The following is a 19,338-nucleotide window of genomic DNA, read 5'->3' as shown; positions in this document are numbered from 1 at the left end:
GGGTTTCTCATAACAGGGAATCACAATTCTTCCGTCACATAGATGTGAACCCGGTAAAATCTGCAGTGAGACTTATGGAGAGACACCCCCGACATGATAAATGAATGTTAAGTAATTATGCCTTGTGGTAGGAAATGAGCAGCTCTACTTTAAATGAACGAGTTCTATTTAAAAGCTATTTGATTTGTAAATGCTATTCTATTTATTTGTGCCAGTCAGTCCTGCCACAACGTGTGATATTGCACCGCACATCTATTCTAACACAATTGATATATTTGTACCAATAAAATGTACCAAGTCCAATACACCACGGACTGCATTTGGAGTTGTGTGATTATCAGTGAAAGAAGCTTTACGTGAACGACAATGAAATATAGTCATAGTGAGAAATACAACATAGAAACAGCTATTCAAGTGAACAATAGTGATGCCTGAATTGCGAACAAATTGTTTTTTTGAACCAGTTCTCTTCTAGAAATCTGACTCTTGACAATCGACAAGTTAGCAAGTTCAGCACGTTCGGTTGGAGCGGTTACAAGTCAATTCTCGTGAGACTAATAAGACCCATAGGAGATGCTTGTGATATAATTTATTAATATAATATAATATAATATATACATGTTATTTAAAATGCAAATAATTACATTTTTGGCCACTGGTATCACTGTTTTTATTATATGTAATTCATTTCATTTGGTATAAGTTCCGAAGCTGCATTTCCTTAACCCTATTTTTCCCATTGGATATGTGTATTTTAGTTTGTAATTTTAGGGAACGCCAGGTTGTTCAGGAATGCATTAGTCGCATTGTAGGAGGATTTCGTGTAACTAATCCCATGTAAGAATGCTCATTTCAGATTTTCTTATTGTACTAAAGGAACGTGTCATACAGGGCCATAGCCAGGATTTTTAAAATACCAAGGTCAAAAGTGTTAGCCCTTCCTAGGTGTGCCCCGTAATGGATCATGGTTATTGGAGTTGCAGAATAAATACCGAGGACTTGACCTTGTGTCCGCAATGGTTGGTATGGGCATGGTGTCATGCAAATAAATCTGGGGAAATGTGAGGATTGATAATTTGCACGACAATGGCGTGTGTCTCCCCTTAGCTACAGTAAATGCAACGGCATAGTGAGCAAGGGAAACTTACTTGTATCACTATAATAACGGGATTTTAGAAAAAGGTGCACCTGTTGAAAATTGTTAAAAAAAACAGCAGGCTGATATACTTAATTGAGATTAGCAATGAATGGAAAATGCTTAGGACTACAGTGTAATGAATATTTGAATATTTACAGTATGTATAGGAAAGACAAATATATGATTAGGCCTTAATTTATATTGGGGGTTCACAAAAAATGTTGGTCAGCAACAGCCACTGATAAGTGTTGTGATTATTGGCCATTATTGGTTCCATGAACATTTATTCGAGGTGAGGCACAAGAACTGAGACCTCCCACAAACATGAAAATGGGCTTTCTATGCAGCGTGTGACTCTGCAAATTAGAACTCTGTGCTTGTGATTGGAAGGTTGCCGGTTAAAATCCTTTGGCTAACAGAGTGATTTTACTGTTGGGCCCTCAGGCAAGACCCTTAATCCCACCTGCTCCACTGACTCTCTCTAACCTTCTCCTCTGATAACAAGCCTTCCTCACATGTATTTCCCTTTGAAGAACAGTCTCTGTTAAATAAATGAATTAAAGAATGTCAGTTTGCTTACAAACATGACCTGTAAAATGATTTTAACATGTCACATTTAGAGCACAGCAGGAGATCACCTCCTGTTCAAATTATGATATCAGTCGCTCCAGGGCATCTGCAACAGAGAGTGAAGTGTCTGAGACACTTTAAAATAATACCGTCCCCATGCATGAGGGCGGGTGGAGACTCATCCAGGAGAAGAAGGATCAAGTTACAGGAGTGAGCAACCACATTTGCATTAGTTATCTACAGGTCTCTTACTCACGTCATTGTCAATATACCTCACGGTCTAACCTACTTTACATTTGCCCCATAAAAATCTTTTACAAATAACTCTCAAAACCTAATTTCAGATATCCTTTGATGTAAAGTACTCTTGGACTCCTTTAAATCTCATAGAAATCAGCTAAACCTGCTGGCTGAATAATTCACGCTTCCTGTACATTTGATTTTTTTAAAGCAGATGGAAGTGTCTGGCTGCAGAATGGCATGCTTGCATTTGAATATTTCTTGACATGTAGCTCTGAAGGGTTCACATTTTGGTTTAGGTTCATTTTATTTGATTTATTTCATAAAGTGCCGTTCCGAACACATCTACCCCAAAGTGTCTCACATATACAAATTAACTCTAGCTTTATGTTTATGTATTCTTAATATACACTGTGCCTGCACCGACTCTCTGTAAGGCTTTATGCTTACTGTATTTTTAGTATACACTGTGCCTGCACGACTCTCTGTAAGGCTTTATGCTTACTGTATTCTTAGTATACACTGTGCCTGCACGACTCTCTGTAAGGCTTTATGCTGACTGTATTCTTAGTATACACTGTGCCTGCATGACTCTCTGTAAGGCTTTATGCTTACTGTATTCTTAGTATACACTGTGCCTGCACCGACTCTCTGTAAGGCTTTATGCTTACTGTATTCTTAGTATACACTGTGCCTGCACCGACTCTCTGTAAGGCTTTATGCTTACTGTATTCTTAGTATACACTGTGCCTGCACCGACTCTCTGTAAGGCTTTATGCTTACTGTATTCTTAGTATACACTGTGCCTGCACCGACTCTCTGTAAGGCTTTATGCTTACTGTATTCTTAGTATACACTGTGCCTGCACCGACTCTCTGTAAGGCTTTATGCTTACTGTATTCTTAGTATACACTGTGCCTGCACCGACTCTCTGTAAGGCTTTATGCTTACTGTATTCTTAGTATACACTGTGCCTGCACCGACTCTCTGTAAGGCTTTATGCTTACTGTATTTTTAGTATACACTGTGCCTGCACGACTCTCTGTAAGGCTTTATGCTTACTGTATTCTTAGTATACACTGTGCCTGCACGACTCTCTGTAAGGCTTTATGCTTACTGTATTCTTAGTATACACTGTGCCTGCACGACTCTCTGTAAGGCTTTATGCTTACTGTATTCTTAGTATACACTGTGCCTGCACGACTCTCTGTAAGGCTTTATGCTTACTGTATTCTTAGTATACACTGTGCCTGCACCCACTCTCTGTAAGGCTTTATGCTTGTGTGTGTAGGTCTAATCATTTGTAGGATACCAGAGGAGCTACACATAGTGATGTGTACAACAATCGTGAAATGACAGGTTTAAGGATGGATGCTAAAGGAAGAGAGCTGTGAAGACAGGAGACCTCACATCAGACATAGATTAATGGTTCTGAGCATCTTAAAGCTTTTATGACACTTTCATTCTATTATAAGCACATGTAAATGTTGTTCCTTCATAATATGACTGGATCATTCTATGACAATAGTTGAATGTAACCAAAGAACATGTTTCTTCATTTTTTACAAATGCAAATAAATAATACATTTATTTCACCTCACTCTCTTGTGCCTTAATAATCAGGAGACCAATAAAGGACTATCAAAATATTTCCAGTATGTCTTATTCCTGAGCTACAAAAACACTTAAAAAGAATATATATTCAACAGAACAAGTAATCAGGTTACCAGAGGTAACACAAGAAGAGACTGTATTATTCTTCTCAAAAGGAGTGCTATGACTCAGTCAACATTCAAAACAGCATCTGAAGAATGGAATTCATAGCCAGTTCATATTAGAGACATCAACACCTAATGTTGTTTTGCTGGTCAGTTGAAGCGATGGCTTGTAAACAATCAGATGTCAGCAGTCTGAACACTAAATATTAGTTGCTTACCAACCTGTTCTGCTGCCTTTTTTGTCATCTGTATGGTATGCTCTTCATTGATCTGTTTTTGTGTGTGTGCATTGGTTTGGATATCAGTAAGTATGTTATTGTAAAAGATAAACTCACTTACATTAATTTGGTGCTTTTTATCAAAAAAGACTTATAGCAAAGGGAAGGGCTACAGTTTGGGATTTAAACCCATGAGCTGCACTTTGGTACCATAACATTCTATTTGTTCAGCTGTTGATGCTATACTAAATCGGACTATAGTTTAATGTGCCTGTGAAATACTATATCGAGCTCATGATCACAAGGCAAAAAAATACAAGACAAATCACGTCCTATATTGGTTCGAAATGTGACACAGCATTTTAGTTTTCAATACAGAGTTATATACAGGATGGGTGCAAACTTAATGTCATGAGCTGCTCGCCCGATCCTCCTGTGTGCCACGCCCCCTCGCTACCTCGTGGGGAATCCCTGTGTTATCAGCTGTTTCGAGCTGCTGTCATTGATCTTGCATATTTAAATCTGTGTTTAAGTTGGTTTCCTCAGTCCGGTCAATAACGTTGTAAACGTCTGACGTCTTCTGTTCCTGAGTGTGACTTCGTAGAATAAATCCCTCCTTGTTCTCCCTGCTTCTGCTTCCCCGGTCGGTGACACGACACTTAATCTAATCCTCACACCTCTCAAAAGGCTTAATTACAGGACTACACTGACATCTTCCTTTGCACAATAAAAAACTGAAATAAAAAAAAATAAACCTTCTTATTTACAATATATATGTGGAATTAGTTACAATCAACAATCACAGTACTTAGAAATGAAAGTATTTTGAATTCTTGGCTCTTTCACTTAGAGCACTAATTCATTGCCCACAAAAAAACTAAGAATGTTGGTGGACGAATGACTTTATCTTGCCTGATGGCTGAAGCTCCCGGCTCACAGTCTTTGTGCTGGGATTAATGCCTGAGGAAGCTTGGAGTCAAAAGAGCATTGGGGACTTTTACACACTTGGGGCCTCATCACTCGGGGAACCAGCCCTGTCACTTTACATGGTCTGCAAATTTGTGGGTGAATTTCTGTTGTTCCTAAACACTTCTACTTTGCAATAATACCACTTACAGTTGACTATGGAATATCTAGCAGGGAAGAAATTTCATGAACTGTCTAATTACATAAGGTGACATACTATGTCAGTACCACACTTGAATTCACTGAGCTCTTCAGAACGAGCCATTCTTTCACAAATATTTGTTAACCTGACTGCATGGCTGTTTGCTTGATTTTATACATCTGTGGCAATGGATCTGAATGGAACACCTGGATTCAGTGATTAAGAGGTGTGTCCCAATACTTTTGCCCATATAATATGTATACTGTATATGATATTTTCCCTATGTCTTCCCTCACAGTCAGGTGCCATTTCACAGTTGCTGCCTTTTCTGTTTCCTGCCATTGTAGCTAAAGTATCCATAAAAAGGGTTTACAGAGGGTTTTATCCAGAAGGATTTTAATTACTTTTGGAGGAGATTAAAAAAATCTGTGTGTCCCTCAAGGCTTGTGGCATTGGCTGCAAGCCGTCTGTCGCATCTATCACACTTCTTCTTGTAATACCTTGTTCTTAGCTGTCACATTGTATTTAATCTCGGACACGGTTCCTTTGCTGAGAAGCCGAGTGGCACCAGAATGGTTATTAACATTAAAGATTCTATCTACTTACACTGTATCTAGGCTATTTGAACCTACTGAGGACTCTATTTTTCCCAATTATTAAGCAGAGTTCAATCTGTATTTACTTTGACACTAATCTATAATTTTGGCAAACAAAAAACTTTGGATTTAACTCAGGTATAGTTGACTGTTCAGTTACAGACATTCTATGAATTCATCTTATATACGTTAGATTGAGTATATTCAGATTTGTTTATATATACATAGTCAAACACAAAAATACTTAACAAATACACACAAAGAGGGTGATTAGAGTGAGGGGAGATACAGTCTTGTGAATTTAGGGAAGGTGTTAAGTTACTCCTGGCTGGGGTGAACACATGGGCCCAGGTTATCACTTTTGGGAAAAGGTTCCTAAACAAACATAACTTACCATTTTTGTCAGCACGGCGAAAGATCTGAAAGGAAAGATAAAAAAGATACTTTCATTAAAATGCATTAAATTGATTAAAAACTCCAAGTTAATGACTACAGTACTCTGAATAGTTTCCAATCAGGGCACATCCGGTGATATATACCCAATCTTTTCTACAAAGTAAAATGTAGATATATGTATTTGGACATTATATTTCATTTTAGGCTCTACTTCTCATGTAACCCTGCTTATGATAAGTTGAAAAAGACAAATATTTGACTCAGTTTCCATATTTTTACATCGACTTCATCAGATGCTTTTATCCAAAGGAGAAAGTTCCTGGAGAAATATGGCGAATCCTAACCTGTAGAGCCACACAAAACTCATTTTTATTGCTGTATTGAGAAGCATTACACCTATCTGCTGCAGGTGTATGAAACCAAAAGGGAGAAATAGTACTTATATAAAAATAGACAGAACATAGTTTATATTTATATAGGCAGGTCTGAACTATGTAGGGAATCTGTTACACAGAAAAAAACATGACATTCATTCAGAATATTTCATTCACAATGTATAATCACAATGACCATTTCTTTTGCTGCAAAAAATTGTCTGGTCCCAGATCGTTCACACCCCGTCTTGTCTGGGGTCTAGTTTCCACTGGGGTTTTCTATCCTCCTTTTACGGACCTGACGCTATGTATATGTATGTTACCATCTTGATGACGTGTCCTTAAAATAACAGTGAAATGCAGCGTCATTGACTTCAGGCCAGATTTTTTGTGTCTGTCTCATAATTGCTTTCTGCTGCCTCAAGATGCCAACATGGCAACAATGCATGTAACTACACCTCAAATTAAGACTGACATGCCCACGGATGCTCAGATGGGCACAACTACAATTGCCATTTAAACAATGCGGGTGCCGGACAGGTAAATGACCACTGTGTCAGGCTCATGCTGGCAAAGACACCTGCGTTGTACCTGGTGCCACTTTGTGTCAGATATATGATGCAGAAGAGACATTGGTGCCCCCTGAGATGCCCAGCGCTTCAGAGATGCCCAGCACATCACTTCGAAATTCCCGGAACTCTTGTTGAAACGACATGTACAGTCTTATGTAGCTTCCAGTGATTTGGAAGATTCTTTCACTGAGAGGGAGGTCGTGGAGGTCACTGTGGTGGCAGGCCATTCAGCATAGAGAAGCTGTAGTCGTGGGTCCTGTCGCCTGGGTTCCATAATGGAGATGCCCCCCAATCATTCCAGTGGATGGAAAAGTGAACATAACCATTTGTCTCAGCCTTGCCCACATTTCCTCCCCTAATGGAATCCAGGTGCGCAGCCTCCGCCGCCATCAATGTGCAGCCTGTCCCCCAAGGAGCTGTTCAGGATGTATTTTGAATGCATATCTGTCAAAACACTGTGCAATAACACAAACAAAAATGCAGCCAAAAATATTGCTGCTGGCAAGAAGTACAGGTGGACTGACATTTCACCCCATGAAATGTACAAATACATCAGGTTATCACTTTTCATGGGCATCCTGAAGCTTCCCAAGGTCAGTGATTACTAGTGCATTAGCAGAGCTTTCCATGTCTTCATCCATCAAAAGGTCATGTCCAGATACAGGTTCCTCACCTTAACCTGGGAGCTCCGTATCCGCAGTTTCATTTACCACAGTTTCAGTTATCCGCAATTCACTATGGTTTGAAAAAAATTAGAAAAATTCTGTAAACGGAGTTTATTCATGCTCTACCTATCCTGTCAGTCATACCCCTCCTGTTTTCTTCCCTGGCTTAACTAGCCACACCTGGTCCTCGTTTAGTCTTACTTCTTGTTCCTGGCCTCTTGTTAAACACTCCCCAACTGTTTCCTGTTTGCTCCTTCATAGCTCTTGTACTTATCTGTGCCAATCCTGAGTTTCCCCAGTTCTGCCATTATTATCTGATCTACAATCCTCTCCCCATTATTCCCTATAATAACGTCCCCTATGAAGGTTCGCATCACAGCTTGCAGTTTAGGACATGCTTTCCGTCTCTCGTATGACAGGCAGTAACATGGTGAAATCTGCCAGCCCATCTCCCCTTGTCCCCATACTCATGGTTCCTTGCAGAATTCTCATCCAGTCTGCCTCTAACGATCTTGCTGATTGCATTCAATGCCACGTTATTACAGTTTGCGTTATTAAAATGTTTATAGAGCAGTTAGTTCCACCCATGAAATGTGATTGGACAAGAGTCTTTCTGTGAGTGCAGTTATCAGAGTATGACGGAGCAATGATGCTTTTTATTTAAGCAATAACATATAAGAAGGAGTGCGGTTATACTTCAATATATCACGTCTGTGATTGTCTTTGGCACTCGGCCTGCAACCTTGTGCCTACGACTGAGTTTTATATCTGAGTTTTAAAATCTGAAGAAAATAACATTTCATTTTTGTGTTTTTTTGTTTTATGGCACTTTTCACAAATTTATTCAGATGCTATAGACTTATTATTTGCATATCCTTTTAATTTGGATTGTGCACATTGTATGGATATAAAATATTTTTTAAATCCTCAAAAAATACACCATAGTAGGCAAAAATACCAAAGTACACTTTAGTGGACATTTTCTACGCCAGTGTTTAAAAAGTTTGGTTGTGTTGCCACCTGGGGCCTGTATCATAGTGAGATTTGATGGTTAGGCACTCACATTTAGCCCAGACTACCTTAAACCTGACAAGCTAGAAATCCTGCTTCATGATACAAATGTCATGCTGCATTGGGATTCAAATAACTTCTGCCATCACCCTTTCCTTCCTTTGTAGCCACCTAGTTCTGCTTCAATTTTCGTCTAATTTGCCTTGAAATTGAATCAGGTGTAGACCTTCATCCATATAATGTTTTGGTGAAGTGGAAATAAGATGCATGAAATACTTTTTGAGTTATCACTTTCACGAGGTCAGGTGTCTTCTGTGGTCACCCTTCCTTTTGCTGCCACTAAGTGTGTTGCTTTAATTTTGTTCCAGATCCAGATCTCCCCTCATACAATGTGTCTGCAGTGTTTTAGTAAGATCTGTCAAATACTTTAAGTTATTGTCCTAATAAGATCAAATGTCTGAGATTGCCCTTCTCATTTGGTGGCACTGCTTCAAGTTTGTATCATCTGCCAATTAAAGCAGTCAGTGCCTCTGGTTTCCAGTTTTATGTCTAAAATTAAAAAAGAAGTTAATGGTATCTTTTTGGATGGTTAGATGAACACCACTTTGAATCCCAAAGCCCTCCTCAGAGGCACCTCAGCCATTCCATGCATACATTAAATAATGTATTAATAACAAATACTAAAGGCAAGATCTCAGCTGGGTATAGACACTCACCTCATCCTCTATGCTAAACTGCCAAATCTGTGTTTTTTATACAGATATGAATCCAATTTCACACATTAAAATGCAGAACAAATCCAGTACTGTTGTCATTTTGTGCCAGTGCCAGCTAACAAAAAAATGGAAAAATTAAACCAAATGTTACTGCTTTGCATGACTTCTGTGACTTTACAAGGTAAATTCTGAGAAGATAGTATTCTTGATGTCATGTTATCAATAAGAACAGCAGTCTCTTTATTTGACAATCTTTCTAACACCTTCTAAACAGGCCAGATGGATTTTATCAGCATAGTAAATATGCTGCCTAACAAAATTTGACTATTTTCTTTGTGGGCATGATAGCCTTTATTTAAATTATTCTAGCCTTCATTAGAAACCCCAAATGTGCCTTCAGCTTGTTTGATCATTTTTAATGGGCAAACTGAGTAACAGCAATTACTCATTCAATGCAAACGAAGGACTGGAAACCTGTTAAGAAAATGGACGATGAACCTATTGAAAGAATAAGGTAAATTATGTAGTTTCTTATTTATATAATTTGATGAATTCATATGAAGCAGCCTCTAAGGACTTAATTCATCAGAGAGACCATCCCAAAATATTCCCACAGCTGTCTATTCCACTTAAAATAGTACAGAATGATAATTACACAACCCAGTGCAGCTTTACTGTGAAACTAGTGCTGTCACGATATAGAAAGACCCACAGAGACTATGTTTCTGCTTCTAAAAATCCCCAACATTTTTAACAAGCTACGGATCACAGGTCATCCTAGCACAGAGGCAATATTTGCAAGAACCAAATCACCACCAAAAATCTCCACTTCCACCAAATACACACCATTCCTCCACTAAACTTGCCTGACTATACACAGAAACTCAAGAAATCATGTCAGACAGTAAATTCCCAGAAACTATCATGTTACATGAGTATTGAAATAGCATGCCCTAGGCTAAATAGAGCATATAGCCTAGTTGTGACAATTATTTAGAGCTAACCAAGTTTCTGCGCCCAATAAGGCATGCACAATGTGCAAGGATTGCGTGCTAGGCACTCAGCATGGCATGGTAGTTAGCAGTGTTGTCTGAACCCTCAGTTCAAGCCCCCACCAGGCTTCCATGTGTGTGGAGCTTGCATGTTCTCCCTGTGTCATCCTGGGGTTTTTTCCAGGTGCTCTGGTTTTCTCCCACACTCCATCAGGCCCTGCTTTAGGGCTGGGATAGCTGTGGGCTCTATCTAGATTAACTTCACCTGCCGGGGTATCTATTCTAATGTATTCAGGTATGCATTTTCCAAGAGTTTAACCAGATTTGAACTTTCCATGTGATCTGGTTAGCCAATAATGCACACATTACAACTATGCTCACAGTTCTCCAAATCATCCAAAAGCCCTTATTAATAATCACAGGAAAATCACTCTCCACTTTTTTTCGTTCATTTGCATGAAATGTTTATCAGTCACTATCACAAGTGGAAAAGAAAGCTGGCATTTCCTACTATTAAACAATTACATTTTCCTGTGGAAGACAATTCACAATTTTATATGCTAAAGGTCACATTACTGTTCAATTCCAGTAAAAGGTGCATGAACAGGATGCTACCAGATAAGCTGTCCAGGAATTGCTACTCTAATAAAATCACAAATAACACTGTAAAAGTCGATGCCTAATATGAAAAAAAAAAAAAAACGTGTTGAATCTTGCTAAGATGAAACAAACGCTGTTACTCAGCTTGTCGTGTTGCTTCATAACAGTCTCAGCATCAAGAATCAGGTAACTTAATATCTCACCTTGTCACCTAAGAAAAACAGAAAATCAGGCAGCTACTTTAAAAGCGTGACTAGAATGTAACCCAACATGATGTGAGCAGTTTTGAACTGACACAACAAAAATATTCCCAAAATAGCTTGGATATTAGCCTATTTTTCCTTGACATTGCATGTACATTGGGTCTGCTTTATTTCCTATAGCTACACTAGTTTTAAGCTAATCTTCCAGAAAGGTCATCAAGACTCCCAGGGTATTAATATATTCTGGTTTCATACTGATAAGTTTTCTGTCATACACTTGGGTTGTAATGACACAATTCCCTGTTGAAAGGTAGCGATAGAGTATAAATGAGGACGATTTTCCCCTGGGGATGGAGATGGAAAGGATTCACCAGAAATTCATCATACTGCTTGTGGCCATGTACTATTTTACTAAGTGGCCTGAGGCATATGTTGTCCCTGATCAATTGCCGAACACTTGGTCATCAGGGGTGGGCGATCTTCCCAAAAAAAAACATATTGACACACAATCATGATCCATGATCTGAACTGCAATCTTTCTTTCCAATTTTGAAATTTACTATTAAGAAGATCCGGACTCAGATTTAAATCCTGAGTTTTAAATAACCAAAGTTGTGCTTCCTTTTAAGGTGGTTGAACGGATATGTAGTATTACCTCCGTGGTCTGATAAAGTTTACAGGTAACTTTGCTTTGTGAGCAATATCTGACCAGACATAGCCAAACCATCGCCACTCTACCGACATCAAATTCTTTTTCTGGTTCTTCGCAAACAACACCACCTGCCTGATTTGTACCTGACACATCTGTGCATGTGTAGAACTACACGTTTCGACATATTTTACAATGGTGCCCAATCTGTACCACTATGTTTCACAACATTTTCACGGCCCAACCTGACTAATATAATGATTAATATTTCTTTTCATTACATAAGGTTAATTTTTACACGCTACTTCTGAATGATCTCCACCTGCCCAGAATCGGAGATTAATTTAATAAAAGTTCTTGTCAGGGTCAGGGCATGTCTCTTCTCCGTGTGGCCAGCAACCATCACTGACCATCCCCTTTGTTGTCTCATTGTCTTTGACCATAGTGCTGCATGGGTCAGTGGGCTGAGTATGCAGTACAAAAGCTAAAACTCCCTGATCCAGTGTTTAAGACTGGCGAAGAACCAGTCATCCCTGTTCCTCTTAATTGGTTTTTCTGTTTTTTTTTGCTAGTGTTTATTAGGTCTGTGTTCTCCTTGTCAAAGGTGTGCCTTGTTTTATTATATTCCACTTGTTCCTATATTTTCTGTGTGAATTCTTAGTGTGTGATCACTGTTTCTTAGTATAATTTATTGCACCGGTTGCCTATTCTACATGCCTCATTGTTATTGGTTGATTGTGTGATGTTCCACACCTTGCCCCTCTTATTAGCCCAGTTGCCTTTTGCATTTAAGTGCCTGCCCCCGCTCAGTTCTTTAGTTTGTTATTGTGAATGTTATGGTGTCTTTGGTCCTGTTGCGCTGCTGTGGTCTCTTCCCTGTGGTTGTTTTGGCTTAGGTTCTTAGTTGTGCTTTATTTCATAGTTTTGGGTAATACAGTCTTTTTCCCTGTTTGTTGTCTGACCCCTCGTGGCCCTTTGGTTTTGTAGGTTTACCCTGTGAGTTAGTTCACTCAATAAAACCCTTTCTTGTCTTGGAGCTGCTCATGGATCCTCACATCTTCTCCTGCCTGCACCATGCCTCACTACCATAACAATTCTACATCCGCATCTCTGTCTTGTTGGGTACCTAGTCATGATGGGCTGACCGTGTATGGCCCTTTAATTCAGAGTGAACCACAGCTATACTGTAAGTATAGCAAAATACCATTTCAATAGAAGGAAATATAAAGTAATAAAAACAGATATGGGACATTTAGGTTATAGAATTGAGACAAAAACTGGAAATAGATGTCTTGAGTGAACTTAAAATCACAAGCAAAAAAAAGGATTTTTTTTTTCAATTGACAAAATCATTACAGAGTTTCCTGTGAATCAATCAATCATTGTTGTATGTGTATGTGTATAAAAAAAAAATTTAGTAATGGCATATTTATGGAGGTAAAAAAATACTTGTAGGAATGAATATAGGCTAGTTATTTTTCAGTAACTGTAAAGGAAGGGATGTTGTGTACTCCTAGTTGATGACAATGTAGTGAATAAAGGGGGAGACCCCCCCCCCCCCCCCCCCACCCTTCTCGAACATGACAATCTGTTACAGTTTCGCATTCACACTGGAGCCGTGTCAGTTACCATTAATGTTACTAGGTTGCCAGGTAATTGGTTAACGGGTGGACTTCACCATTTTGTTCCCTTTTCCCACACAACACCTTAACAGAAAATTAGCAAAATATAAGCGGGTTGCAGTGTGTGTGTAGGGTAATGGGGTTTAAGAGAGTAAGGGGAGATATGTGTCATTGCCCTCATCTAACTAAATGTATACTCTGTTTATCTACCTCTTTTTACCTACTTTGCCAAGTGAGGCAGTTGGATTAGATGATTTATTGGTTGGATAGACATTTTATTTTGGACGGCAAAGATTTTGGCATGGCAGGGCCTCAGGGAGAAATGTTACTGGCAGAAACACTGCATTATCACCAGTTCTAAACAATATCGCAACCACTGCAGTTTACTGTAGATATAGAGAATATTGTTTGCCATAAAATGGCAGGATTAAAGAATCTGCCAGTGCCAGAAAATATGTGGTGCGCACATGTTCAAAAAGGCTGCGCATGTGGACGTGTGTGAGGTGCAAATTGGGATGTTGGTACGGACCAAGTAGTTACACTCCTCATCCGCCATCACGGTAGCTCACATTGCATTGTTTTCAAATCTGTCACGCATGAAAGAGACCCTGTGATAGAGACCTGCCATAATTCGGCCAATAGGCACAGCCATCTAATAGGAAGTCATTCTGTTGGTTTGTGACCTTTGGACAAATATGTGTTGTTACTGGACATCGAAATATTATGTTAAGTTTGGAAACATTAGTAAGAGGATATCAAAGACCATGATCTCTAGGATTTGCATAATAAGTACATTGTGGATGTCTTCAAGATCGTTCAAGATATAAAATCCTTATATTGCCCATCCCTATTGGTCAATGAGATGTTCTGTGGATGCATGGGCACCAGAACCACCCCTCTGCACCCACAGAGCAATGGCTTGGTAGAAAGGTTCAGTTGGTTATTCATACTAGTCACAATGGAGTGTATATCAGAGGCTGACTACCAGGTTTGGCTGGTCGAGTGGAACCTTATGGTAGCTCTCCACCGTGACTGACTGGAACCCTATCAGCCCATAGCTGTAACTCAGCAGAAGTGGAGGGGTGAACAATCAGTACTGTCTCCACCTGCAGCCAGCATGGAGGTGCCACCAAGACGGTAATGGCGCCAGCTTAGGCTTCCTCAGCAAATTCTTCCTTACCAGTGTTTCCTGCATCATCAATACAGAACGATAAAGTATGGATTTCTTATGTATATGAAATATGATTTTGGTTTCTTATTATTCCCTCTGGGTTCTGCTGGCTAATCGCATTTCCAGATATTCAATAATGAAACAGCAATGACAAAGGTTAGGTCAGGTCAGGTTGGGGAGCATGCGCTGATGCGGCACGTTGCCGCACCAACCTCATGGCGAAACTCCTCGGGATCCCATATAAATAAAAATCCAAAGAAATCCACAAAAAAAGACACAATTTTGCTACGCACCATTTAGTAATAGTTATTAAGAATGAAAATCAATAAGGTTCACTCACTATTAAATGTTGACAACTGCCCAATGTACTGTGACATTTAGCCACGTAGTAAAATTAGGGGATTGAACCCCCCCCCTCCCTCCCACAAAAAAACAACTTGTTTGCTACTGATTAAACACCCAGCCTGCCACAGAAATATATGAGTTAGAACCTCCCTCAAAATCTGCTTCCACCCCCTGGTCGACAAAATCCAAAATTTATTTCTGGCTATGGGTACGGACTGTGGTTTGAAAAATTGCAATGCCAATGGAAAAGCATACTAAACAATAGTTATCTGTATCATAGCCCTGCAAATGGGATAACAATTCATCTATGTCTGAAGAAATATGCCCATTTTTGTTATTAAACTTACATATGACTCCTGAAATATAACATATTGCCACGTTCCAATAAGTGTGTCACATCTTCAGGAGAGATGTTGAAATAACACCTGGTAATAACAGACTGATACTACAGGATTTTAAATGGAACCTCCGTTTTCTTCCTGGAGCAGATTCTGCCCCAAGATGGTTCTCATACAACAAATGCAAAACTTCATATTTCAGTGCACAGTGAACCCAGGCTGCAAGCAGTGTTGTGCAAGTTTGTGAAAATGAGTAGTTGCAATTACCAGTTACTTCATTCAAAAGTAATTTAACTATTAGAACAATTACTCCATATAAAACTAATTAGTTACTACATAAAGTAACTTTTGCATCACTTCAGTTCTCATTTTAATGCATTCATACCCACACTGCACACTGGAATGTTGGTTTAAGATTGAAATGTTGTTAAATGATCGTGTTCCATTTAGGGCTATTAACAATATTAAAATTATTATATATGCTAGGCCAAATGTGTGTTTTGGTGAGCGCATTTTTTTCAGTTCATTTTTTTTCAGTTCAGTTTAATCAGTTATGCTTTTTTGTTAGACCTATTGTTACTGGTTCCATCATGTTGTCCATATTTAAAATAACAAATGTATAACTTTTAATCAGTTAAATTGTTTGTCTGATATGTGGTTTGAAACAGGAAATGCCTACATGTGCGGTACACACAAGAAATTCACCCTATATTATATAAATATATAGAGTGTAACCCAAATGTGGGTTAATTTGAAAAAGTAGTTAGTTAGGCCTACATTACTTGTTACTACCAGCACTGATTGTAAGTATTCCAGAATACTACGCTGCTGGATAGTAACACTTTAAACTGATGGAAATATAAACTGATACTTAAGATATGGAATATTTACGTAGTAGTGTTGGACCAAGAACTGGAAATAGACAGTTGGACAAGCAAAGAAAATGGATAATTTTCATTTGGCTAAACAATAAAATAACCACTGTAGTTTGCTTAAAATGTAAACAATATGTAAATGTAAATTTGGGGAAAAAAGCACACATTTCTAAGGGCAGCTGGACTTGGTTGAGACCCGACTACTACAGTCCTGGAAGTTTCATGTACATTTTATGTAATACTTCTCTCTGTTAGCCTTAAGGAACAATTAGGGTAGGAAAAATGATTGCCTCAAACTACATGTGGCACAAAGCCATATGTAATTTGTTAATGTGGTGTGGAATAATTAAAAGCTGGAATAAAATGACTACAATCAATAGATTTAGCTTAGCATAAATTCCCTTGATGCTGAAGTCACCTTCTTTGTGTATACTCGCATTGGTGTGTTTTCTCTGGTTGTATATGTTAATCTGAAATTGTGGTGTCATTTGCAAACCTGGCACTGCTAAGGATGAGCAGAAAAATATTAAACATGAGAAAACATTTTCCTCTAATGCCATAGAACAGGGATGTCAAACTCTGTGTAGCTTAGTTCTTTCCCTGTTCCATCACAAATGATTCAGCCTAAGAGATGTGCCGTAATTAGCAGAAGTAGTTGAATCAGGTGTGTTAAACGAGGGTAAACCAAAAACTGTGCAGGGCTCCGGCCCTCCAGGACTGGAGTTTGACACCCCTGCCATAGAACAACGCAAGCTACTGACTGGGCAAATTACAGGGATAGTGAAATGGGATTATGAAAGCATGGCCTATCTATCGGTGAGTGCAGCAAGTTTAGCAAAACATTATTCAGGTCCAGTTAACGCACACTAAAGATGAAACAAAATATTGAATAGTAAATCATGTATATTTAATGTGTATTTGAATAGAGTCCTTGACTGTTTTTGTTTGTGAATCTTTACCAAAGAGTACTTGAGGGGTTCAAATTAAAAGGGAAGATTGTTCTGAATGTTTCAATAAAAGCCAACAAATCGTGAGGTGCAGGATACACTGTTAAAGCATGGAGAGGAAAATTCTCCAATCCCACTTTACTGAGGTGCATAGTTGCATTTTATTTGTTCAAGTCCCTACATCATGTTCATCTTGATACTTATTTCTAAATAAGCATAATTTAGCCTAAGAAGTAGATTGTTAAGATAACTGACACTGAAATCTTTGCATGTTCATTTCAGGTGGCAACAGCAGCAGATGTTCATCTCATCTTGTCAAATTCACCTAGACTAGGGGTTCCAGACCTTTTGGTGTTAGTGGGTCGTCTACATAAAAAAAAATCATTTGTAGTATTGTAGATATTATTTACTGTTTTGCTGTCATGGCCTTGTGACTTTGACCTATTTTTGTCATGTTCTAGTACAATAAAGTAGTGAAATTATATAATGGTTTGGTTTGTGGGTAGTATTTTCTTGATGGTCAGGTTAACCATAGGTTCAATTCAGTGAAAGGTTTATATAAATGCAGTTGCTTGTAACTACATTTAAATAAACCTTGCTTACAGCTGTTGCTTAACAATTTCTTATAGTAAAGAATATTAGCAACTGAGCTGATTTTCAGAGCATTTATTGTAATTTACTGTAAAATACATAAGCTAATGTTATTTTCTGACTTCTCTAAACCTGTGCTGTAATTTGTTATACAACTCCAGTGGATTTACAATAACCTTACTGTAGTTCTACTCAAACCAGGAGTGCTTATCTCAAAATTGTCCATGTCCATCTATTGACCATACCTTCTTCTCTATTCTACTCACTGTTCAGCAGACTGTTTTAAAAAAATTTAGTTCTAGTCCTTTACCATTCTTCAATAAGTTGAATAAGTTAATTAAAAAAAAAACAAATGGTATATATATATATATATATATATATATATATATATATATATATATATATATATATATATATGGATTAAGGGAACATGTTTTAACATTGTTTGATAAGATATATGAATGTTTACAGCTAAAACTGGTCTCCTATCTCTTGTAGCCACAAAGGATGTTATGTCCTGCTCATCATGTCCACCTGACCCCCCTGTCTCCTTCCTAGTGTGGCCCTCATTAGCCACACCTGCTGCTTTTTGCTCTTGCTTAGTCTTTGTATTTTAGCACCTGTTTGTCCCGTCAGCCCCAGTCAGGTTATTGATGTTGCTCTTCCTGTCTGCCTATGCCCTTCCTTGTATTCACCTACTTGTTTTGACCCCTCGCAGTCCCGTTTTGCTTCCCTGCTACTGTTCACTAAACCCCTTTTATTTGTCCAAACGCCTGTTTTTCAGTTCTTTGTATCAAAACACATAACAGGTGAAATGTTTCACTGACATACTCTTAAATAAAAATTTGTGATTAGCAAAACCTGTGACAGACAGTGATACAAAGGGAAAATCTCTAACTCCTAAACCGTATAGATTACTAGCAACCAAATGCAAAGAAAAAGAAAAAAATATGGATTTACAGATGCAGTTTCTATTACCATCAACAAATCACTCATAAGGCATTGTGTCTACTTTTACTGATATTTTTGGGGAAATAAAGCCAAAGATTGATTAAGTACTTCAAACAAACATTTACACTCACTTAGGACTAGTAGTGAACTGATTTATCTGAAGGGTAAAAGATTATACCTTAATATCTGTAATGGTGCTAGTTTTCTAAATTTCAGGTTTAAAGTCAAATAAAATCCATACTATATTTATAGAAATGTATAAATGTGTTGTATACCGGATGACTAATAAAATTGTGGCACTCCCAGCTGTGCTTTTTATTCAGCGCATTGCAAGGCTTTTCACTGACAGCGACATAGGAGAGAGAACAAAAAACTCATCTCACACTGAGAAAATTTGATTATTCTAAAAAAAAAGATCCCGTGTGAAATCTCCAGGACCAATCAACGGGAGAGAAGAGCCAGACAGGGTGCCCCAATGAGAGAATTCCATGGCTGTCCTTATACAAGAGTGGAAGAGTTGCACTCAAGGGGGAATCTGACAAATTTTCAGTGGGCATCTTGTTATTTTACTACCTAATGTGCCTGGTCTGCAGCAAATAAATATTGAGGGGGTTTCAAACCCATAATATTACTACGTATTACTACCTTTTAAAGCTGTTAGTGCATGACACCGATAAGTGCATTATTCACCTGGGTGAATAAAGCAATAAACACAATAAATCCCCATTTGAG

At 38.4% G+C, this 19,338-nt stretch overlaps 1 protein-coding gene across 2 annotated transcripts in view; it reads right to left on the bottom strand.

Moving 5' to 3' along the window:
• Nucleotides 1-19,338, bottom strand: part of necab3 (N-terminal EF-hand calcium binding protein 3) — a 48,236-nt gene that overhangs the window by 26,486 nt on the left and 2,412 nt on the right. For both annotated transcript variants that reach the window (XM_049018077.1, XM_049018079.1), the window contains exon 2: nt 5,983-6,007. In XM_049018077.1, coding sequence (XP_048874034.1) covers nt 5,983-6,007 — 25 coding nt within the window. The remainder of the gene's footprint in view (nt 1-5,982; nt 6,008-19,338) is intronic.

Source organism: Brienomyrus brachyistius, chromosome 6, assembly GCF_023856365.1.
Source record: "Brienomyrus brachyistius isolate T26 chromosome 6, BBRACH_0.4, whole genome shotgun sequence".
Taxonomy (NCBI): Eukaryota; Metazoa; Chordata; class Actinopteri; order Osteoglossiformes; family Mormyridae; genus Brienomyrus; species Brienomyrus brachyistius.
This window is presented reverse-complemented; position numbering and strand designations above follow the sequence as displayed.